The 26,358-nt window shown below is 33.3% G+C and overlaps 1 protein-coding gene across 3 annotated transcripts in view; it reads left to right on the top strand.

The window, feature by feature from the left end:
* Positions 1-26,358, top strand: part of Sap47 (Synapse-associated protein 47kD) — a 73,463-nt gene that overhangs the window by 35,154 nt on the left and 11,951 nt on the right. For all 3 annotated transcript variants that reach the window (XM_018513568.1, XM_018513567.1, XM_018513570.1), the window contains exons 5-7: positions 23,161-23,301; positions 24,636-24,775; positions 25,745-25,896. In XM_018513568.1, coding sequence (XP_018369070.1) covers positions 23,161-23,301; positions 24,636-24,775; positions 25,745-25,896 — 433 coding nt within the window. The remainder of the gene's footprint in view (positions 1-23,160; positions 23,302-24,635; positions 24,776-25,744; positions 25,897-26,358) is intronic.

Below are 26,358 nucleotides of genomic sequence, written 5' to 3'. Positions count from 1 at the left end.
GTCGACCAGCATTTGATAAAATTTGAAATCTTATCTAGACCAAAAATTGTACGTTTTTCTCAATATAATTAATAAGGGCTTTAATTCGGTTGCTTGATTTTTGTTTCAAAATTCACTCTTTGAAATGATATGAAATTTTTATCGATAGTTAACAACAATTATATCGTTAGAAATTAAATATTAAATTCTCTCAACTGTCTACTGGAGAAAGAGTTAACTCCATATCTGTTAAAATACGTCAATGGGACTATTATATTTCCCACGGGATCTCTCTAGAGTCGAATGGTAATTTCTACCTTCAGTCAGGAGTGTGAGGCTAATTGCTCGACATCTATAATAACTATAGTAGAGAGAGAGAGAGAGAGAGAGAGAGAGAGAGAGAGAGAGGAAGAGAGAATGTCTATAATATATCGATATGACTTAGGACAGTTTCGTAGCAGATAAAACGGAAGATTATGCGCGCAAACGAGAACGCAGATTGTCACATTATCGTCTCATCTGCGAATCGAAAGACTTAAATCACATTCGTGTAAAAAAATGGCAGAACTGAAGCTTGTGGGAATAAAGAGGAATCTGAAACGAGGCCGCGCAAACATAGCGAGTATCGACCGCAGCGTAGGACACCCCTTCGACCTACGCAAGGCGCCAAACGGGGTAGGTCGATCGGGGGCGGAAATACTCAGGGTGTATTTACACATCTTTTGCGAACGTTGAAAATTATTCAATTATTTGTTACTATCATGATTGTTGCTATCATGTGCAGAAGTTACACTTATCACTATTAATGATATGTAAAGCATAAGTACTATTTGCCAGGAAAATATTGAGTACTATCAGTACTCGTAGGTAAAGAACAGCGATTGTTATCGATAGGGGAGATTAATTATACTTCCATTAAATACACTACTAGCCTGCGAATTTATACTTTTGGATTATTGCATGAATGAACTTTATCGTAGTTTTTGCATGCGCTGAATCTGTTTCCCAAATCTGGCTTATAATTTTAAAAAAGATGGCGCAAAGACGATAATTCAAAAAACGATAATTTTGAAGGTTTCATGACGTTACAGCATTGACAGCATTTTAAAAAATTAATGTTATACGAAAGTATCAACTAGCTTTATGTATTTTGTTTCGGTATGATTTTTCGTTTTCGAGACATTATAGCAAATTGGAAATAGTCAATATTTTTTATCAATTTTATTTCACTTTCTGATTTAGTATGATCCGATTATACATATACAATATTATGTAAGTACAATAAAATAGCTAAAATCGTTAAAATAATTTTTTATCGCAGGTTAATGGTATATGAAGAATATTGAACGCTATCACTTGCGTGAAAAATGCGTTCGCTATTATCAGCACGTAAACGATATTGACCACCATCAGTATTCGCTAAAAAAATGTTTGTGGGCAGTCGCAATCGACTGATACAAATGGGATCTATTCTATGTTATTGATATATACTAGTTCGGTACATCATACGCAAAATGTCACATGCAAGCCCTTTGCTAGTGGCGCTCGTATATCCGATTGATGTATTATGCAAATACAAGGGCCGTACTAGATACTCTAGCTGCTTCCGGTACGGCCTCTGCTATGCATCTAGTAATACAAGACTTAATAGCGGGATCATTTACCTCATCTCATTTCACTATGTTATCACCAGTAATTGAAGGGCCGGTTATTCCACCTTTAAATAAATTATGTAGCAATTTGTTTAATGGACAAAAAAAGAGAATGAAAGTCAAAGCAAGAGAGCGCGTCAGCTGAAATTTAGCGAAAGATGGAACAATCTAGTCTTAAGATAGACAAATCGATAAAATCGTGGTAATAGCCGTATGTAAACTGAAATTAAACATTTCGAAAACACGAAATTTAAATTAATACGCATCTGCTCTTCATGTTGATTGTATTGTATCTTTGATTAATGAAACCGTTCTAGTCTCTACTGAGAGAAAATGGTTCAACGGAATGACGTTGAAAAATGGGCAGTCCCAAGCGCGTAACAAAGTAATCTCCACGGAATGATTTTTACGAGAGCGGAATATGTTTTATCTTACGAACAAGAATACGCGAGGAGATACAAGTAAAAGAAAGTTGAATTTTTTTGTCGATGTTCACTTCTGAGTTAATGACTATTCCTTACTACTACTCTAGTAGCGCGATTGCCAGATGCGTACCAGCGATTACCAGCTGGTAATACCTTCTTTATAAAAAGTGCACATTTTTTGCCTCACTCTATTTGATAGAAAATCTTGTCTGCGCGGCGTAAAAAAATTACATCCATTGTGTTACATCACTTTTAATAAGGTAACGCCGTAGAAACTCGATAAAGAATATAAATCAGCTACTTAATATCGTGCTAATGAATTCCATTTTGTTGAATATGAAGGTATCTGCTTTCCTCATAATGGATAATAAACATCCGGCGTTGATGTTTCGAGCATATGACGGATGTAATAGCAGCATAATGTCTTAAATTTTGCGGAAATGTAATTTATATTCCGCGCTGTATTAAGAGCCAAGCCTTGTGCTCGAATATTTTGAAGGAGACCTAAAGAAATAAAATTTTATAGAAATAAAATTAGTTTGATTTTTAAAAACATAGGTATTGAATTACGTTATTTTTCCATACGAAGCTTTGTTTTCGGCAAAATCGGCTTTAAATATTCGTCAGCCAGATGCGGATTCAATTGATAAATGAAAACACCAAACATGTTAGAAAACATTTATAGAAATTTACAAAGAGCAGAATTGCGTATTCGAAAGCAATTTTTAAGGTAATAAAGTTTATAAAGCAACAATTTATATAAAATAATAAAATTTATTAAATAATAGAATTTATTATTTTTATGAAATAATAAAATTATTGTGCATGAATATCTGTTCGTATCATATATTTTCGGTTACTCAGTACAGTAATTACGACAAATATAAGGAGAGGTAATAGTTTACAACAAAATCCATTAAGTTAAGACATAGTTGAGTGCACATGTATCCGAAGTATTTAAAATCGATTTTCTCGAAAAATGTTATTCTATGTTTTCGACTTATTTTTTTCCAATCGCCTCTTTCCCGATTGTTTACCATCAGTTTACAAACATTCCATGTATCAGTTGTAGAAAGATAATATTTGATATGAATAATCTCTACGCCTCGCTCTACGCTGATTATTCCGTAGTTTGTTTAAACTACGATACCATCACTACATTCTTTATACAGCAAACAGTTTACTCGTATGATTGTGTACTATTGTCCTGAAAAATAAAACTCGCGATAGCAAATCGCCACGAATTTTACGATCGCGTATGTACATTTTCGAGTGCGCTCGCCGTTACGATGTAACGCCAAAAGCGGATATGTGCGTTGAAAATAAATCTGCGTGATTTATGATCAACTCGCTTATAATTCCCTTCCACCCCGTTACGCTGCATCGTCTATAATTATTCGCGTAATTATCGCCTCCACGTGCGGCGTGATACGTACGTGAGCGTAAGCTCTCGCGTAGGGCACGTACATTCTAATCTGCTATCCTGGAGCTTTCGCCGGGATGATCCAAAGAGCTTTGGGAAGACGATACGCGAAAAGAAACGATGAGTTAGCCACCTTGGCCAAGATGCTTAACGCGACCCCTTACTTTGACGAGGGTGCACGTTACCGAGGGCGGGTGAGAGGGAGATTAAGGGAGGTTGGCCGTGACGTCACCCAGTTGCAATCATCTGGGTCAGGACAGAGTCTGACCTACTTGGGTGCCGCCCCCGACAGAACCCACGTGTATACGTACGCAACCTTTGCATGCCACGCGGATGTTTTTACGCTGCGATCGTTTATCAGTGCACCTAAAATTTCCTCGTCTTGTTTGCAATTGCAAAATTTCTTTGATAATTCCATAACAGGCATATTGTAGACGCTGACAAGAAAAAAAATCCAGTAACTCCGGAAATGTCCTGAAAATTTTAGCATGTGTTATACTATTTTAACTTTCAAATGGGTACGTGGGATAGCCAGGTATAGTACTCCTGGCATAATTTTCTTAGAAACTTTGTTCTATGAAAGGAAAATAAAAAGTATTGCTGAGATGCCTAGAAATCTTAAAGTTATTTATACATTTTTCCTTTATATAAAGTAAAAATATATAAAGTAAAAAATATAACTAAAATTTAAAAAATGTTTTTTGATTGTTCTGAGCATCTTACCTATTAACTTGCATATCTTTAGAACACCTACTTACTTAAAAGTTAACAATCTGTTTTCTGATCGACAGGAGACGTATAAGAACTTTATAAGTGCTTTTTTTACAATATAATAATTCGGACATTTATCATTCGATTTTTATTTCGATGTTCGAGACGTAGAAGCGACACCCTTTGAAGTGCTTGTAATTCAAGTGTACGTTACATCGCGCCAGAAATATAAATTAATCTTCAGGAAGAGAGTGGAAATGATATATTTCTGAATACGTGCCAAAATTTTTAATGGCTTCTTTACAATCACATCGCGTTACGGGACCATTGAGAGTAAAAGAGACTGTCATGTCGTCGATTCATCGATCTCGTATTATAATACGACAACGTAATTTCATCTCAGCGCCGCCAGCAATTCAGCCAAGTTTTATAGTAGCACAAGCATCGATTTGCCTTCACGCTACGCCATGCTTTGATGTTATCTTGCGAGAGACGTAAATTATTTTTTCATCTCGTGTTCCGCGTTTTTTCTTCTTTTCTTACTTTCTCTTTGATTGAAAGCAACCGTCAAACGCACGTCCTTCTACCACAGCACAAGGATTTATTAAAAAAATTCACGTTCGACTATTTGATCTCGATATGACGTTTAACACGTTTCTAACGTCGTAGTGAGCAGCTGTGATTGCTGTAGTACACGATAAAATTTTATTTTTGTTAACGAATTAATATATATATATATATATAAACTATAGAAATCAAAGCCTTTACACGGTCTAGCTGGATCTTAATGCTTGTATGATTCTTATGTGAATTTATATACTACGTATCCCACAGAAACGCGCGCCGAAAAATTTCCGGTCTTGAAACGCTAACTCTACTAAACTACCGCAGTAATATCACGAGTTAAAATTGACTAGCAATTTTTAACTATTTTTTTATGCTTATTCGCATCTTCTAAACGATCTTAATAATGATGAATAACATATTAAAAACTGTAAATAATTAATTCTTATTGCGAAAAATATTACCTCGGCCGGGAGTCGAACCCGGATCTCTTGCAATCCGTGCGAGCGTCCTGAGCCTTTAGACTACCGAGGTCTTCTCAATAAATTATTTTCTCAATAAATTATAAAAATGTATAAATCCAATATATACATATTTTAAAAAATCTAATAAACGCTCTTTGCACAATAATTTGTTCGAGAATCATCGATTGCATAATATTTGATTTCTCTCGCCACACCCCATGCCATTAATATATTAAAACACGATGGAGCGTCCGACTCTTTCCTAGTTGTACATTAAAGTGCAGTTGAAGAGCGGAATCGATCGTCGGAAAAACGTTAAAGCGTCCTTTTTTCTATATAGAATGAAGAGTAACATCAGTATAACATCTTTGCTCGGACATAAAAGACAAAACTCGCGGATTCAAGTGTTATCAGTATTCAAAGCGTTACTATCGCCGGAAGAATAGTCTCTCTTTCATCTCTTCCTCGAGATAAAGTCACTATCGCGCTTCACTTTCGCACTGCTTGCGCTCGGAATAATCCGACCTTTACACAAAGAGAGTCGCTTGCGCGATTTCCCGGACGACTCGGGAAAACACCTTGAAGCTCCCTCTCAAGCACTTCGTACCGGAACATCTCGCAAAGGTCACGGTTATTGCGACCGTCCGAGAGACAGAAGGTGTTTCCAGAAGTTGCTCACTGCGGAATACCGCGTAAGAATTTAACGAGCTGCACTGGCTCTGCGTGATTACTATCGGGCTAATTAAAAACGTGGAAAAAGCGTTGGAAAGCTCCCACGGATTTTACCTTCGCCGTAATTTTTTCCGTGCAATTCCGCGATAACGATACCTCCGACGATTTTATCCGGCATCTACCAAATCCTCAATCAGTACCAGAGTAGATTGCACCATGTCTTCAATAATATACTTATATTATATAATGGAAATATGGTATAGTAATGAATAAGCATGATTAATGTCTCTTGTGAGGGATAACACACACCTCTAACACTGGAAAAAGAGTCTGGGTTGCATTAATTAAAATTCTGATTAAAAATAAACAAATTAAAATTTTCTAGTTGAATCTATCTGCTATAATGCTAGTTGAGATAATCATTTTGATTGATATGATCAGAATCTTCTGGTTCGTTCATTTTCAACTAGAAATTTTTCTCAAGTACATCTTGTAGAATCATCGCGATTTATTAAACGCTTTCATATTACGTTAAATTGGTGCTTGAGATCATGAGAGTACGGATTTTCCGTGAGAGTTTTTACTCTGAATTTTTACCATCTACTCGCTATTTTTCTTTCAATAGGAAAGTTCTGTTTCGTTTGAGCAATTGTGAGAATTTATTATGCGGATGAGAGCTATGCCAGTGGCATGTAATAAAAGAGTTGAACGGTTTTTCTCTTTCTTTTAATGAAAATAAAACATCTGTGTCGCTACTAGTTTGCATTAATTTAAGCGTGCACCGAGACTCTCATATTCTTTGGACTTTATACTTATCGGAAATTCTCGTGAATATAAAAAGGTAGAAAAAAATTGATAACATTCCTCGAATCATTTTATACAATACAGGATTATTTTTGTATAATATATATAATATTTTTGGATTAAATCCTTAGTTTTATCCGAAATTTTTATCTGCCAAATGTTAGCATTTTTTTATATACATTTAATGTTAGAAATGTAATAAGTTAATTTGTATTTGTTTCCTATTTTTACGGCAATGAATAATTGATTTTAATTTAGGAAATTATTGCAGTAAATAGGCTTTAACGAACATGTGCAGTTCTGATGTGTAAAGCTATACTTATCTCTGTAGGAGATTAAGCATTTTGAAAGCATTTTATTCAAACATATATAGACTCGGTATTGGTAAGCGCAAAATAGCGAATAAAACTTCTTTTTTTATTGATTTTGGGAATTCAATTATTTGATAAGAATCACATTACTCCGACACACAAACGTTAATGGTATCTTCATTATTACATTTAGGTTCAGACGTCATATTCCATTAATTATGAGCTATATGATACATATTACATGTTAATCTACGCACAATTAGATGGAAGCGCGTTTAGTATTTCAAGTAGTCCATAAACTGTTTATGATACCTCATTAGAGATTTTGTTGTCTATTTTTCTGGAACTGAGCAGAACTTTTATAAAAGGTTAATTTAGACAAAATAAATCTTATAAAGGAAATAAACTTTATTTCATTTGAAAGTATTCATCTGTAATTATTCGAAATGAAACAATAATGAAAAAACAATAAATTACTTTGTTACATGATGATTATACATTTATTTAAGTGCATTTATGGATTTATGCATCTAAAAAATAAGGCAATTTTTCATGGAATTTATAATTAAAAAAAAAATTTTTTTTTTTTAAACATATATTTATATATTTTATATTTGATATATAATGTAATAGTTCGCAGAAAAAGTCAATTCTTGTATTCAGTAGAGATTGCATTTTTATATTTTTCTGTTTCGTGATTTTAATTCTTCACAGTTCTTTTTCAATTTTTTTTCTTTGACCGCACGCTTCAAACCATACCTACATTTTTGCAAATCCGGGATTAACCTTTAGCATTGTAAGTCTTTAAATAAAGTTGTTTAATGTACAATACGAGCGATTTATTTCCATGAGAGTATGATATACGAGAAACGGATGATTATTAGATATATAAATTATCGCACGTATATTTTATATATTATGACAAGCAAAAAATACAATTTTTATAAAACTTACATTTCTTGTTAAAAAAAAAACACATCTAAAAGCTCAGAACTTAAGTCGAATTTGGTAATCAAAGTAGAGAAATATAATTGGACAGAGTTGAAATGGGATAATTATGCAACGAGTGTAGACCGAAACCGCAGTGCAAACCGCGACAAGAGATAGTTTTCTTGTTAACTGCCCTTTACACACTATGCTTATAAAGCTTAAAGTACTCAGCGTTTTGTCACTAATGTACTCTTATTAGAGAAGCTTAGGATCAGTTGTAATTGGAGATAAATATATAGGGTGTTTGGAAATTAGTGATAAGTCTTTCGCACAGGGGCAGAATGGATTAAACTGAGAAGAAAAGTCCTCTACCATTTTTCAATTTTCGCAATAATTAACAAGATATTAATTGCTGAAAATTGCCGAAAATTGATCTTCAATAATTTTTTATTCAAATACTATCAACTTTACAGAAAAACTGCGAGGAACGAAAATTGTTTATTTTCTTCTCATAGAACTCTAAGAATTTTTTCAGTTTTTTCAGAATTTTTTAATATCGTATTTTCTTATGTTGGTAAAAATGAGAAAATGCAGTGTTGCATTTTCAAAGTTGATAAAAAATTCTGAAAAAATTTGTGAAGTTCTATGAGAAGAAAATAAACAATTTTCGTCTTTTGCATGAATTGTGATAATCAAGCAATAATTGCACGGGATAATAATCGCATCAGAACTAGGCATCTTTGCGTTCTGAGTGCACAATAAAACAAGTTTTACAGTTGATAATATTACAAAACTTTCTCGTCATCTGTATTATCGATAAACGGCAGCACGAAATCATAATTACTCGACCTTGTATTACCATTCAAAGACAGACTTTCTCTTCCACATTACACAGTAATCTTTTAATGAAATATTTTTAACTTAACAAATCACGAAAACTATTTCTCCTTAAACGAGAAACATATTTATCAAATAAATATAAACACTTTTTCATAAAAATTATTTAAAACGTAATGGAGGAAAATTTTATTTTCTAATTAACATTTTCCGTAAAGTTTTACTCTTACGGACTAATGAGGAAAACCGTAACGCACCCGAAGTTTTTGTTCTCTTTTTTTCACCCCCAGCTAATTTGTCACTCACGCGTTTGCTCGTGCGACACGAAAGCAGCAAATTCGAGTACCTTCTACAAAACCCTTCGTGTTTTCACCGTCAACCACTAGCAATTGTGTTTTTGATTCCCTATCGTGGAACGAAACAAATTGTCCTGTCGTCGCAGCACACGGCGAAGGACAAACATTATTTCCCGTAGATCGTGCCACGTGGAGAATGGCCAATGTTGATAGTACGATCACCTATAGTTATAATCTTCCACGAAATTGCGATATCAAAGCATCATGGGACACGATGACCTAAAAGTACTTCGGTACAATATGTTATACACAATATATTATACCCGGTGCCCTATGTGAACCTTTCCAGGAAGTTGAATGAACATTGTAGTGTACGGTGTCGAAAGTTGTGTCAGATCGAACAAATAACAGAGTTCCGTCCCGCGTGACTAACAAGTCACCAATAGTTCAACGGCGTTGCTGTTTCTATTTCGAAAATTTAGAACTATAGATATTATACTTAATATATCATATAAACATTTATTTTTTAAATATTGATATAATCATGTACTTGTTTATACTCGCGTCTTATTTAGAGTTACTAGTATTTTTATAACGTAAATAGAGTTTATCTATTTTATACAGTGTGTACACTTCCAAATATAAACGTGCACTTTGCGTTCTTACATTTTGCATTCTGTCTATGTTTCAATTCTCCATGGGAGACGTATAACGTTTACTTTACACGAGGTGTATCGCTGAATATGTAATGCAAGCCCTGTGGTGGCGGTATTTATTTGTTATTTTAATTTTGCACGCGGTCCTTTGTGTTATATCATTATTCTTTCAAACATGATGTACGGGTAAATATTGAAAGAAAGATAAGGTGTGCGCAGCAATTTGCTCGTGTATAACAGCTGTAAACAAAGAAACAAGCGAGAAGCTAGCACGTTGCGTACACTCAGTCGGGCTGTGTCTACGGAAGTTTGTCTAGGTTTGTAGAGGAGGTAATCGAGTTTTGGTTGTACTTAATGGATCGTCGCTATACCATTAATTAGCGTTTGCAATTTCTCCTTCGAGAGGTCTATTCAATTGCACGGACAATGTCCGCCACGCCGCGCCGAAGTGAGTTGCTGAAACGAGCTCAAGAAGACACATTTACCACACGCAATGAATCCACGACGCCGAGGAATGATGCGGTAAATATTTCGAAGCCGGCAAAGATGACATTTAATATAGTGGTAATTTATCATTGCTTACAAACTCGATTAACTATGCATCTTAAACTACGCGAATTCTCGCTAATTAATAATTCGTGTTACTGGCTAATTTATTCTCTCGATACTGGCTATAGTAGCTAAAAGCTTCCTTTTGTTCTAATACAATCTGTAATTCCATAGATCATTAAAACGATTTTGCCGGAAAGATAAGAATGCGACACTAATTTATCGAAAATAGTTCTGTGAGAAATGGGTCATATTTTTAAGAACAAAGAAAAAATAGGTTTCCCTGCCGAGTTCTGAATTCCATGGTCGGGTTATAATTTAACTGGCGATGATATCGATTGGATTATCGCCTACAAAGTTTATTCTCACCTACCACGGTGTGTTCGCACATTTCCGTCGGTATCTGAAAATGAACGCGAACGGCAAAAAATGCTCGACGGGAATTCTAAAAATTGGTACGATAAGTGTTTGCTTCGTATCAATCGATTAGATGTAATTGAATTCCGTACGTTCTGCAAAAGTACGATATTGTGAACAACACGGGGAAAAATAAAAAATCACGAATGCTTCGCTGCGAATGTGTTGTTGCGATCGGCGCAATCTCTGTCAAAATGTTAATTAATCACCGGGATAATCGATGCGTCAATGCCGCGTGTTATACATCGATAAATTAACTGATATTAATTAACTGATAAGTTTCGATTTGACACGGACAATAAATTTCAGCATCATGTGTCAGCTTAACCGGAACAAGCACGTATCGAGTGATTCCAAATATCCTGGAGAAAGGTTCTTTTCAGTCATTTATATATTGTCGCTTTTATAGGTATCGATCGAAGCTCGCCATCAAAAGTATTTCCGTGGAAACGCATAGCTTCCTGTACGGAATCTCTCACGTCTCAAGGTTGCAAATGTAGTTTATCGTGTCACGGAACAATCGCAACGTGCACTGCGGGATGCCTTCTTTTATTCATCATAGTTGTTTCCTTCCTGGATTGGTCTTCCAGTTTATAGTTTATATACACTAACGTCGTGTCAGCTTTTCTTTTGTAAGCAGCAAGACGTTTCAGAAAAAGAAAGCGTCACGATACTTGGTGTTTTAATGAATTTTTTTGAACTAGCGCAATCGACGACGTACTCCGGCAAAAATGCTATTCGAAGGTCTTCGTCACGTCGACAAGACTGCAAACTATTGATTTTATTAGCGTTAAGTTTTTATTCAATAATTTAGTTAGTCGCTATAATATCATTATTGCAGAATATCAAGATAATTGAAACTGGAACAGTTTTCACGGATTAAATCGCTAAGGTACATCGCACATAACACTTCTTATATATACTATATATATATATATATATCAAAGAAGTGTTATATATATATATATATACACACGATAATTTTTAGAAAATTAACTTTCCTGTTAACGTATCAACTCTATTACTAAGATAGACGTCGCAACATTAACGATGAAAAGAATTACCGTAAAATTGTATATCACGCTTCGACTTACACAATTGTGTCAGCAATATTGTGATGTCGCAGCTTATTACGTGATCACTAAGTGCGAATCGCTCAGTTATTTTGAAGATTCAGTGTCTTATTTTCAACCTTCTACATAATTTCCTCGGTTTGTCTTCGTCATTCAATCTTTTAGTCCTGTTTATTTTTGCCAAGAAAATCACGAAATTAGTTGAACTCTACATTTTGCTTCTAACATTATTTGCTGCTTGCTGCTAAAAACATTTTGTATTTGTTATATTTAACCTTTTTTGTAACTTAATTTGTTTTTTATATTACTTTATGTGTTTTTTACTTATTATTTTTATCAGTGAGAAAAAATGCACATGGCTTTTTTATTCTTTTTAAAATTTTTAATGCATTTCTCGAACGGATTGAATTGATAAATCCAAACATAAATTCGTTAAACTTTTCGGAGAAACTTCGAAAAAATTGTAATTGTATTTCGTAAAAAAAAATGGAACATGCCTGATTTTATATTGGGACATGATATTATATAAACTATAAATTCATATGAAGGTTGTGTCAAAGCTCGCGAAGAAAAATACTTCATCGGAGCTTCTTAATATTTTCTCTGAAGTTGCTCGGATTACGAGTCGACGTGACGTAGCTTGAAGAGTTTTGTGAGCGGAAGAAAACTTGGTGAAATATGTCAAGTGAGAATAATATATATATATTTTCCCCAATGCCCTATTAAAGTTACTGGAACTTACACTTCATACGTCTCTATATTACGTCTGTACAAATGTAACGCAATACGATGAAAGAAAAATATTTCGATGGCTCGCATTGCAGCTTTAATATGTAACTTTAATACCAAAAGTTATTTTCCTTACAACATTTATTTTTCTTATGGTTTTGTGCGAATGCGTATACATATAAGTGTGCGAGTATATATAAGTGTGTGTGTGTGTGTGTTGTTACTTTTTTACAAATATTTTTTAAACTCTGTCGCCGTTGGATAAAAAAGATAACATTTTAATCTACGTATTGTTTACGAGTGTAGCAAACGTTGCCTGACCTACTTTATGGTATACTTATACTACTTGTCAGATCGTAGTCATTCAGCGCTTACTTCTGGAAGGAACAATTCCTTTATCACCACTACCGACACACATTTGTCTTAACTTCTGGATAATCCTTTTGTATACTCATAGTCATACGACTGTGCGTGAAGATATGGAAACTGCGAGCTACGATCGCACCATCAATTCTCATTGTCCGAGTTATGGTATCATGAAGTTACCATAATCAGATCATATATCTCGTATATAAATGATCTCACGCCGACATTTTTAAAATGAGATATCTCGTATCTTATCATTTTTCAGATAAATTTATAACTCGTTTCGCGAGAAAAAGTCGCACCTTATCGAAATATACATGATAGATTTAGATAGACAAGTGATTATATCATCTGACAGTAGTATAAGTATAAAGTAGGTCAGGCAACGTTTGCCACACTCGTAAATAATACATAGATTAAAATGTTATAGTGGCATTTTAAATTGCATTCTAATTTTCGTATTTTTTATTTCGGGTCTGTTAACAGTAATATCACTGCAAATCCAAGTGCATAAAAAGTGACTTCAATACGTGTGTTTTATTTAGTTTTCCGTGTAAAAATGACACTATACACATTTAAGTGTATAAATCCATATTTCTATGCAGTATAGTATGTTATTTTTACACGGAAAGCTAATCACACACATATATTGAAGTCACTTTTTATACACTTGGATTTCCAATGAGTCATCTAACTGTGTGAATCTGTTGATTTATGTATCTGCTCTTGCTAATTCACGTCTTTTTTTTCTTGCGTTCAATACTTTCAATATTTTTTTTCTTTTCGTTAACTATAAAAGAAAATGATGATAATAATTATTAGGTAAAAGTTGGACACAAAATAGATATAGAAAATAATGATGATAATAACTATATTATCATCATTATCATCATTATTTTCTATATCTACTTTCTGTCCACTTTTACTTAATAATAACATTTAGGGCCACACAAGAAACGTGAACAGCGAAAAGTAATGTATAATAATAGTGAAGGTTTCAAATAACAAACTGACATTTTGAATAATTTTCAGCTAGTCGATTCACTTACTGTTCACACTTTTCCTACGTGCTATTCGTTGGCGTTACAAATTACCTATATATGTGCTATCAACGATATTCACGCACCATGAGTATCTATTTCTGTCCAAGGGTTGATAGTTGGAATTAATGCACTATGGACTTAGCTGAATTAATGATCACCAACTCTTCCACGAAATGAAATTTTCCGGTGGGTGTTCGCGACTGTATAGCACTAGCCTAGGTTCTTCCCGGTAATGAACGAACTACGAAGTTTTGCACGCGCAAGTCTACGCCTCGAGGGTAACTTTTATACCTCTTTGCGCTCGCAGCGAGTGAACATCCGAGCAGTGTTACGTCGTTAAACGGGCCACCGTATCATGTTGTAGCGCGTGTTTATCAAGTTTTAGCTTATGCGCGACTTATCTTGATGGTAGATAAACATTCACCGCAGTGAGCTTCGCCGGAGGCAAATAGATCCGTGTGGCAGAATCCCCTAGATCGTGATTAACATCCAGCTTTTACGTGAATAACGAGAGGACACAATCTCTCTTTGGTCAATACCACAAATTTCACCAAAGAGCGAACTTTAGAGTAACATTTAGTTAACGCGTTAGTTGGTGAATGCTTTAATCGAATTAACTACTATTAACTGAATTAACTACTATTGAGAGAAAATGTACTAAATTTTAACAAATAATTGTTTGAATACTATTAATGTAACTTGCGGAAAATAAATATTTGTTAAATAAAATATAATGATAGATAAATCAAATCAATGGTTCTTGTATAAATAAGTATATGTTTACATTTAGTGAATATTTAAGTGGCATTATTCGAATAAATATTTATTAAAATTTAGTATATTTTTCTTTCAATGTACAGAAGGAGCAAAATTAATTTTAATATTACTATATATTGTATTCTATTCGTAACAGGTCTGTTTCAATAATGAATTTTATCCTGTCTAATAAACGCAGTTTAAGTTTCTTTTTAGACATTCAAATTTTCATTAAAATTCCTTCCGTAGCATTTTCAAGTAATATCTTTTGATTATATGACATATAAACTATAAGCTTTCAATCTTCGGACAATTTACTATCAAAGGCTAGCCTCGAGCATTCACTTGATACAATATTGTGAGATTAATCAAACGCTTATTGCTCGTTTCTGAGTACATGCAAAATACTGAATTTGCTATGTATTTAATTAATAATAATAATAATAAGCAAGCCCATCAAAGCCAATCATCAGTTAATCGGATGTACAATTTATTTTCGTGTAATTAAACAAGTCATATCACAATTTTAATAAATAATTTTTTTTAGATATTGTTATTTAATTAATAGTAATTTAATTAATTATTTAATTAATAGTAAAAAAAAGTGAATAAGACTGTAACAGGATAGGGATAACCACGTATCATAAATGTGTACAGTTTTTATCGTCACAATCGATGCTCGTTGAGTGGCTTCCTGTGTTTTTCAGGTAATTGAATTAAAAGTTGTGATTTATTGTGTAATTTAATCAAAATACGATTGTTTCAATTGTATCTAGCTGGGAGCGTCAGCGCCGTTTATTCTCGTTTAATTATTTAAAATGGGGATAGTTTGTACGAGTAGACGAGATCATTATTATCAGCACAGTAAGAAAATTATTCAGAGATAAGCGATTCTTTGTAAATTACGCGGGTCACGGCCGGCTGTGAAAGAGGAAGAAAGAGAAAAAGAGAAAGAATGCAGGCTGGAAAAGAGAAATGATATTTGAGCGAAGGATCGCTAACCGACGCTCTCTTTGGTAGGAAATCTCAAATAAGATCTTTCTGGCAGAATATTACATCGGAGACAAGTACTGTATCGTTCCTTTGGCACTCGGTGTGCGATCGATACGTTTCTTCCTCTCACGCGTCTGGGTTCGAAGCTGCAGGGATTCTAATCAAGAATTTCTGAGTCAGCCTACCCTCATATATCCTCAGAACAATCTTTGTTATTTTATTCTATTTTTGTTTAGCTTATTAAAATATCCCAAGATTTTTGCACGTTTACTTGTAGCCGTCAAAGTAAAATAAAACATGTAATGTAAACTTTGCCAGGTAACTTATAGGGCTTACATATTCTTTATAGTAGATTTTTCTAGCGTTATTGCGCGGTCTGAAATTGTGCCTGTATTTTCTGAGTAAACCGTAAGTTATTCCTTAATAATAATAATGTAATAATACATTTTCATATTTATAATATTTATAATATGTTTCAATATTTTCATGTAAAAATAATGATCTATAATAACTTAAATTTTAATAATAGTCAGTATTTTATTATATATATTTATTCTTCACTTTATTTTAGTAGTGTCTAAACTATTTTTGTTCTATTAATAATAATGGAAAGATAATAAATCTTTGATAATTAAGAACTTTTCGATAAAATAATCGTCGCTTTAAATTATCAGCAACATCACGGACGTACTTTTGAATCGATTTAACGCAGTTTTACGTTAAAGCGATCAGTTATATTTATCGTGGATAGAATCGATTTTCCGTCTCACTTAGAATAATTTAATATTAATAAAATTAGCCAGTCATAAAATTAATAAGTGAGACATGAGTCATAATAGCTTGACTCTATTTTCTCAACCGAAAAGACAAACTTGACAGTTATCCAGGTTATCCTCGCTGTTCCAACTGTTTGCGTTTAACACATTTTTATAGTGAATAGCGTCCTTCGTAACAACGTTACTTGATGAAATTTTCATTTTGAAGAAATAAGCAGCAAAAATAGAAGCGGGAAGTTGCGTAGTACTCAATGAGTATGAACTGATGGTATTAGTGAACCAATTATATTCATGGAGTTTCAGTCGAGAGCTCGAAACCATTGACATTACAAAGTCAAATCTCTTGGCAATGAATGGCCATCGATAAACGTTTCCTTAAACCAACAAAGATCGCATTCATGAATCAATAGATTTATTGGCAAATGTCTCATTGGCGGATTTCGCGGCGATTTAACTTCCTTGATATTCGAGAAATATTCTTACCATTTCTTCTCGAACAAAAATGTTCCCTTGGGGAAGAATCAATATTGATAAAGAGTAAGGAGATTTCTGCGAGGCCGTAAATCGACAAATTGCCATACTTTTCTGTTGTTCGCGCAGCTTCTGAACGCTTGTTTAAAAATATCGATCGAGAGCCAGCGAGGCATTGAAGAAAATTGAAATTTTCTAATGAACTACGTGACTTTATTTTCACGCGAAAGATGCTTTTGAAGCGTTATCTCAATTTTCTTTTATCCTTGTTTTACAACGAGTATTTTTCATTAATGATGCACTATCTATCGTGACTATCACTGTTTGAGACACCTTACTTTCTTCTGAAATAATTTTTAATTATTTTTATAAGATCGGTATATTGAATATTTAACGAATATTTTGTGAAATAATTTTGAATAAAAATGATTTTTATATAAATGTAAACTAGTAAAACTCTTTTTATCCATATTACCAGAAGATAAAAGAAGTAAACATTTTTTTATGCGAAATACAGTCATGTCTTATATTGAAATTCAGAATAACGTACGTGTTAAAAAGATAATTCTGAATTAATGACCTTCGAAATTCTTGAATAAATAACGCAAATGATATCCACTTTATGCTATTTTATATACATTAGGTTGTAGTTACAATTAACGATAATTATCTTCATCCAGGTCTTTCCATGCCTGACTCGCGATAATCCCCCGTTATAACGTGCAGTTTACGATGTTAGAGTTGCCATCAAGTTAGTGCCTTGCTTCGAGCTATTATGTCTCGATCCTGTAAGTGCTTTCGACAACTTACATCATGCTGATAATTCTTTGCCTCGAGCACCGACAATTCGCAAAATAAAAATAAAAAATTAAACAAAGGAGATTAACATTAATTCCCAAATTTGTATCCCGCGCGATTATTTTCGCTACAAAAAAATATTACCGTCGACATATTATTCGCAAAATATAAAAATATATACTTTATTCTAGTAGTAGTGCGCTTATTATATGTATACATAATTCTTGTAAAATTGTTAACGAAGTACAACGCAATTTCCGCGTTCAATCTCCGTACTGTACTCTATGCTTAGAATTAACTTTGAATTGAGTTATAAGCCATTATATGAAAAATGGTGCGATTTCGGCAACCTTACCCTACATAATTCTTGTAAAATTGTTAACGAAGTACAACGCAATTTCCGCGTTCAATCTCCGTACTGTACTCTATGCTTAGAATTAACTTTGAATATCGCTTCAATCTTCTTTGTCGATCTTATCAGCTTCGTCGTACTGAGTCATGTTGCAGCATATTTTTCTTGGCTACCAATACGTCATTAATTAAAACGTAAACAACGCCAAAGAAAAGTCGTTTATTCTCATGAACATGTTCAGGTTCCTTCTACTTTGATCTTCTTTCGAATATTAAAATTTCATACGATACTTCCTCCGATGCGGCACTGTCTTTATCTCAATCTGAGATAAAAAAAGAGAAAAGACAATGTACGAATTGTCTTGATGAAAGTATCCAACTCTTTTTTTGTCAGGTCAAGTAGTGTTCTTTTTACGAGCAGCTTTTCCGCCCCGTAATCGTGTACTTCTGTCAACTATCGACATTTCGATCGATACTCGAAGACATATATACGAGAATGTCGAGACGAGATGTCCGCGGGCGTCGGCGATTCCAGAGAAGACTTTTTGATAGCGCATTGCGCGAGTGCATCGTTCCGTCGATATTGCGACGACCTAATCAGCAATGAGTATGCAATCGACTTCTTATGGCCAACAAAGGAAGAAACTGCAGCGAAAGCTCTTCGTGACTAAAATATCCTTTCTTCTATCTCATTCTCTTGATAAATGATACTCGACAGCGTAATCAATTTTTCAAATGACGCAATTCTTCCCAATGTAAATCATCTCGCTTGTCACCATGCAATAAATAATATAAATATACTTGCAGTATATGTAACAAATCAAGTTATAAACCTTATAATAGGTAAATTGATACATATTAATAGTTGATTAAAATTTCACAGTGTATTAAATATTTAAATTGTATTTGCCATTAGAGCTCAAAAAAATTTCTGCCATATATGATATTAAATTGAATATTTCAATATATCGTTAATTATAATATCTCTATTTTTATAATTTTTTTATAGTATGTAGTATTTCTAAAGCTTTATCATGAAATTTAATAAATTGAAATATACATAATAATTGTAATAAATATTAAAATTATACTAAATAGATCGCAATTAATTAAAGAATACGTCTTTTCTCTACGTTTATTCGATATAAGCCAATATCGAATATTATTAAATGCGCAGACGGCAAAAATTGATTTCTATATCAACTGCATCTCACAACTTTTATTTCGCTCCTACCTTTCTGTCTTATAATCATTCGACGCTTTGATGTTCTTGTATCTACTTCTTTAACATTTTACTTCCTCAACTGCTTCATCTTCTCATAGTTCTTCCGGAATTTATCAACACTTGCGATCTGTTATGCGAGTCACGTTTTCTATAACGCGTGACTGCAATACCAATTTTTTGCTCTACATAGTTTTTTTTGCATACACCGATCGCGGTCATACCATGATCAAAATTATTTTAAGGCTGTCTCTTGGCTTGACAGATCCTGTAATGGATTTCTATAACGGCGTCAGGTCGTTGAAGAGAAATTCGAGCATCTCGAACGAAGAGTTTTCATAGCAACGCTGGAGATAATCAGTTATTTCTGCTTTCATCACAGATCGATCATAAAGCGAATGAAAATTTCTATTTGATTAAAAACTTGAAATTAAAATAAATTATCCGTAGAATTATACTAGATATTATACATAAAAAATTGTTGACTTCTTTAAATAAAATTCTTGCGATTTTGTAGGCGTCTTTTCTCTCTCGAAAATGATAATAGCCGGAATGTTCTAAAAATATAGTCGAAAATTAAAAGAAAGAAGTTAGAAAATGCAATATTATAATTATGCAACTTTCTCAATCGGACAGAGGGAGGGGGAAGATAAGTTATTAAAAACTATGCGAGTATATTATATAATTATATAGCGATAAAAGAGATACTTCTGTAATAAAACTGTGAATTTTCTGATAAAAATAACGTTTAAAAGACCAGAAACTATTGACGACGGCATCGTAGTAGATATTTTAAAAGTTGTTCATTTTTTGAAAGTTGCAATCCCGTGGGAAAAGAAAGTTGGAAGCAATCTGATTCAATATTTATTCTAATTTAGATTGAATACGATGTACATTGTTTTATAAATTTTCTTTTCAAGGTTTCAATTCTTATAAAATCGAGACTTATAGGATTTCCTAAAGATTGGCATACGAATAGCTCTTGTTAGTTTCTATACAATAGCTGACACACTTTCAGTGATTTTCCGTGTACGTCAACGTGACGCTATAAATCAAATTTGTGATGGCACATTAAGGTGTGAAAATATAGTATCTATCTTGGTGGTAAAATAGATTCCCGAAAAGAATCAGCCAGGAAGCGATTAATCGTCGAGCTCGTTTGTAATCGCTAAGAATCGATTTGACGTACTATATCTTTTACCCTTCAGCTGTTCAGCTCTTTAATGTTCCGTTTAACGCAAATAAATTCAATCTACCGTGAGAAACGATATATCGATTCACTTTGATTGAAAGACTACCTTTGTACAAATATATTTGCGGAGATGCGCGAAATTATGAAGTACAACATCGACATTTAAAGTTTCGTAACATTTGACATAACCAATTAATGCATTAAGCTTCGTAAAGAAAACAGAGATAAAAGTTCTATTCCAGATCTTGATTTATCGATTATAATTCTTTTACGAGATTCATTAAACTGTGCACAGACAGTTCATGTAATCACTTATTTTTCAATATTAAATATGTATTTAATTAAAATTTTAGTCTTTGAATCGGCTAAAAATTTTACAGCTTTTACTAGTTTCTATTTGTAAAACGTTCTAGCTTTTTATTATTTTATTATACTCTTTTTACTATTAATTGTTTTTTGTATCTTGTTAGTTTATCGATATTACCAAGATTACATTAATGTCACACTTCGAATATATATATATATATATATATAGGTGAGTCTCTATATATTCTGAACATATGACATTTCCTTCCTTTCTCCATTCTCACAACGACGTTTCTTATTCTGATCCCGAGATTGTGCTGATATTTTGTTACTGTCATACACCGATTGCACGAATCGATTTATCGGCGATGAAGTCAATATCCCGCTTACGAGCGGAAACACGCATTGCAATCATTTCATCGAGAATTTCTCGGCTGCTGGGATCATACAACCATTCCGTGTATAATGCAACGATGCGATGCTACAAATTTATTTGGCGATTGCCATCGCAATGGTACGCTGTTGGAATCGTGTATCGACAGTTATCACAAAGAAAAATAGTATAATAATAGTACGAGAAAATTAGTGACACTTTAGCCGGAAATTCGCGTGACTATTCGCTGTAAAAACGGGACGCATACATTATAAATGAAATAGCAACTATCTCGACGCCGAATCGGAAAATAAGTCCGTCGATTCGATATCTATAACGCCAATTTTATTCCATTTACTACATCTACCTCTGTATTCGTGTTACCATGAATGATCTATAAATATTTCATTCTTTAAACAGAAATTATGTTAAATTGAATTTAATTTTCTCAAGCGTACAAACATGTCGGAAATGAAAAATCAATAACCCGATACGTGTTAACAAGGATTGCGATGTAAACGAGAATTTTATCATTAAGAAACTGACTTCTGGATAATTTGGCATCCAGTAGTTCCGCTTAAAAATAAATTGAATCTATTTTAGCCATCAAGCGTGATTTATTAAAAAAAAAGTTCTGAAAAAATTATGTAAATCGCTTCATGGAACAAAAAGCTTGATTTTTATACGAACTATGCAAATTTTTTCTGGAACTTTAGTACAATTTCTGCTATAAATTCTGTGAGAAATGTATTTATAACATCTCTTCTTTCGAAACCGAATAATGGCATTTTCTTCGATCTACACGAGTGCGCGTGGGAGAAGATTTATAGATATTTGTAACCTTATAAATACAACCGATCCTCGTTAATCACACCTTTCGACTACTGTAAACAGAAATAATCGGAACCGGAATACTTTAAGAAAAAGGTGGCTCGTAAAAGCGAGTTTAATTGGATCTCGAAATACTTGAATCATCGTTGAGCCACAAGATGCTCGTTTTTCATCATTTACTTATGCAGCGTCAATCCGTTTACAACATTTATCAATAAGTTTCTACATATATTTCACGACGAAACTCTCTACGTCAACGTACATGCTTTTAACGATCAATAAAATATATTTTATAATTTTTATATGTGAGAGGAGATAACTCTTATCCACGATAAAAGTCTTCTCTTCGAGAAGAAAGTTTTGTTACGTTTAATGATCGGAACACGACCAAAGGATAAAATTGTGCCATCAATTCTTATCCGGAACTTCCGTATAGCGTGGGACGTCGTAGTTATATGGTGAAGCACCTCGTTTTGAAAAATTGAGCGATCTCATTGTTTCTCACTCGATCGCAGCGGCAAGAAACTGTCGAGATTTACGCTGCATTAAACAGTACACTTTGTGTCTTCCTGAATGTAACGTATACTATCCTTCATCGATTTTATTTCAATTTTTGCTCGCTTTAAATTCGAGATAAAAGGAATCTATAAATCGCTTTTGAATATAAATAATTATTGTGACGAAGATAGAAATTTGACCTAATTTTATACTTATAAGTTTTGAATAAAAATATGTAACAGAATTAAGTTTTTTTATGAGATACATATATAAATATGTTTTACGTAATTATATAAGGAGCATAAAATATAAAATTTTAAATTTTACGTGAAATATTTTCAAAAATCTATTTTTTTTTTTTAATAATTTATAATTGCGTCAACCATGTGGATTCATATATCCCTGCAATTCAGCACAGGAACACGTTAAATGCAAACGTATTCTCGGTAATCTCGATGCAAACGAGAACGAATTGACGGCGGAAAATCGCAGAGTGTCATCCATGCAGTAATAAGCTTTGAAATGAAACTTACCGCAGACCCAGCGCTATTTCTACCACCAGTTAGCATAACGCTCTGGCGTTAATAATCTAGAATCGGTTTCAAAACTCATTTTATTCGCGTTTGCACCTTTGTCCAACTCAATCCCTTCTGCGATACGCTACTAACATGAAAATAAATTCTCTATTTCAGAGGTTGATTGCTGAACTCAATAAGGAACAGGAGGCTTTCATCGCCAGTAAGCAAACAGGCGAGAAGGGTGAGGCTGTTGCACCGTGGGTTGGTGCGCCAAATGAGGACGCGTTGCGTGAGGAGTGCCTATCCCTCTCGACCGTAATTATGTTTCTCATCCTCTTTTTGTCATACGAACGTAATCAATATGGATACTTTAATATTCGTTTAGCACTTTATTGTTACTCCTTCGAGACACAAAAAAGTGTATATTTTTTTGAAGGACATAAAACTTTCTAAATTTCTATTCATTTATGAATACGCCTTTGTCTTATTTCAAATCAGCGAAAAATGTCAATACAGTAATAATTATTTACGTATTTCGAGATTCTGTTTTATGCCTTTATTTGCTTATGAATTGTAAAAGCTAATTCGCGAACATTTCTCTGGATATGGTACAAAATGTGTATGTTATCTTATTTATCAATCAGCGTTTTATGCACAGAGTGTAAAACTTTTTTTATTTTGTTATTGGAGAGATCAAATTTTGTTGTGACTGATAGTTACCAATTCGTCTACGATATTAATGTCTTGTTGATATAAATTTGTCCGCTAAACTATTTATGTAGATATTGCACAAGATTGTACATTGGACGCATAAAACTATCCTCATTAAATTTAAGCACTTTTATTTGACGTATGAAGCGGTGCATTTCGAGCATCGTTATTAAATTTTGCACAGAGGAGGACTATACTATACTTATTACTATAAGACAAATTTACCAACTGTATGCGTCACAAAGATAACGATGCATGATAAAATTTGCATTTATTAACTATTATACCACATAAGAAGTGACATGGAGATGAAAATCGCTGGATTTTTCACATTCTCATATTCTCATTTCATAATATTTTTATTTAATTTACCAGTTTCATCACATTTTCTAATATAAAACTCTTAAAACTGCATCGAATGCCATTAATAAAAATAGTTTCATGCAACACGCATTGAAAATTTTATACGATACTACATTTTCGATAGTCATTTCTGTTCATTTTTTTCGCCTAAAATAGGCATTTAGATTTAATTGTAGCGTAAAAAATAAATCTTAAATAAAAGTCAGAACTGATATGTTTTATAACTTAACGAAATAACTTTCTGGGACAGTGTTGCATAATTAATATGTAAAAATAATGCGATATATATACATATATATGCAAAATTTTGGTATAATTACAATAAACACGTTTCTTCCAGTAGAAATAATAATGTTGCTATAATAATTTTTATTTTAATGACTGTAATTATTCTTTTATTATTTGAAACTGCTGGTAGCGATTAATTAGAAAAAATATTTCCATTTTTGAGAAAAGAATATTTTTATTTATTTACATTTTGCTATTTTCTTGCGCATCGTTATAAAGGATCACGAATTTGGCTTTAGTCAAGCCGGCAGAATTAAACGAGGATTCAACCTTCTCATGGATTTCAGGATCGACGTAATTTCGTGAGAGCACCACCACCAGGCGTAGAATTCGCTTGGGATTTCGAAGCTGTTCAGCCAATGGCACAGGCCACCCTTGCCCTGGATCCGAATCTTGAAGCTATGAGGTTCGAGCTTGTCCCGAAAGTGTAAGTAGATTAAAATATGCCTTGTTATAACGATCCATAATGTCTCTCTTCCACTCTATTTATTTTATATCACGAAAATGTCGAAAATGATAGGTTTACGTTTTTCAATTAATTCTCACTACTTTAGGATTTTAAATGACTTTACTAAATTCATAAAGCAAGTATACGTTATAATCTCACATATGTTACATAAAATTAATGATTATGATACGTATTTTATGTTGCAAAAATAAAATTGCACTCGGAAAATCACAATTCTGGTCGCGCAATATGTAATAAAAAATTAAATAACGTTTATGTTGATTATTATTACATTGTCGACGAATGAAAATTATAAAGCTTGTATCAATTATAAAGTTCATTATCAAAATATTATTTCCATTATGAAAATATAATTTAATTTCTTTAATTGACTCGTGAACTTGTTTTCTCAAAATACCGGAGATCATGTTCAATTAATTTTATATTCTACGAAACGTGAAAAAACGAATTAAATTACGTCGTAACATTCGATGAAAATAATGCATTTTATTGTCCTCATAATTTCGTTTATTTCAGTAAAACGGTGCACGAAATAGAGAAAAGCCAGAAAAGAATTTTATAGTAAATTGATAACGAGCAATCAATAAAAACGTCGATAAAAAGTTAATGCACAATTTGCTCTCTCATTATTACTCGATTTGAACAATTAGTTGATCTCACCACTTTAAAATTGACTGCGTTTCCCTTTCGAGACCTCTGTATATAAATGTCAAGGGCTACAAGCTAGGGCCATTACCGCGCGAAAATGCCGTGCAGGAATATGAGTATTATGTTGATTTAATCGTCTCGACGATTAATCGGTTTGCGACTTCGATGAAACACCGTTGTGAAGCGCAACATTAATTAGCGTGACTGATCCCGGAACCTGATCCCTTCGTTGAAACCCCTTTATCGATTTCGAGAACTCATCCGACCTATTTGCGGTAGTATATCCGAGGAGAACTTCTGGCGCAACTACTTCTATCGAGTGTCCTTGCTGCGTCAGGGCTACGAATTGAACGCGATGGCCAGCCAACAGCAAGCAGAAAGCAACCCCAATCAAACGCTCGCCAGCACCGATAGCATCGATCATACTCAAGGTAATTCGTTTACTCTGTTTTATTTTTTTTCTTTGTTACGTAGAACGGTTTGCGTAGTACGCCGACGTTGGCATTGCGACGTGATTAGGTTCTCTAGTTTTGCTCGAGAGCATTGTCGCTCGACGCGCTTCCTGATCTGTTAATATCGATTACGAAGCACGCAGCTTTCTGTAAACTTAAAGGGGACATCCTACGTGTTCGCTGAAATATATACATACATGTTAATGAGTCGAAATTTATTCAAAATTTTATATTTAATTGTGAGCAATATATACTTTTGAATGAAATTAAAAATAATGCTTTTACTATTGTGATGTCAATCATCAAGATGTCTAATTAGACTAATTAGTCCAATTAAAATAATGATATTAATTATTATATGTTAATTCTACTCGTGATTCTGGACACAATATTCGACCAGATTTTTCGACTGAAGTATAATATTATTCATTAAGAAATCAG

The sequence above is a fragment of the Trachymyrmex cornetzi genome, unplaced genomic scaffold, assembly GCF_001594075.2.
Source record: "Trachymyrmex cornetzi isolate Tcor2-1 unplaced genomic scaffold, Tcor1.1 scaffold47, whole genome shotgun sequence".
Classification (NCBI taxonomy): Eukaryota; Metazoa; Arthropoda; class Insecta; order Hymenoptera; family Formicidae; genus Trachymyrmex; species Trachymyrmex cornetzi.
This window is presented reverse-complemented; position numbering and strand designations above follow the sequence as displayed.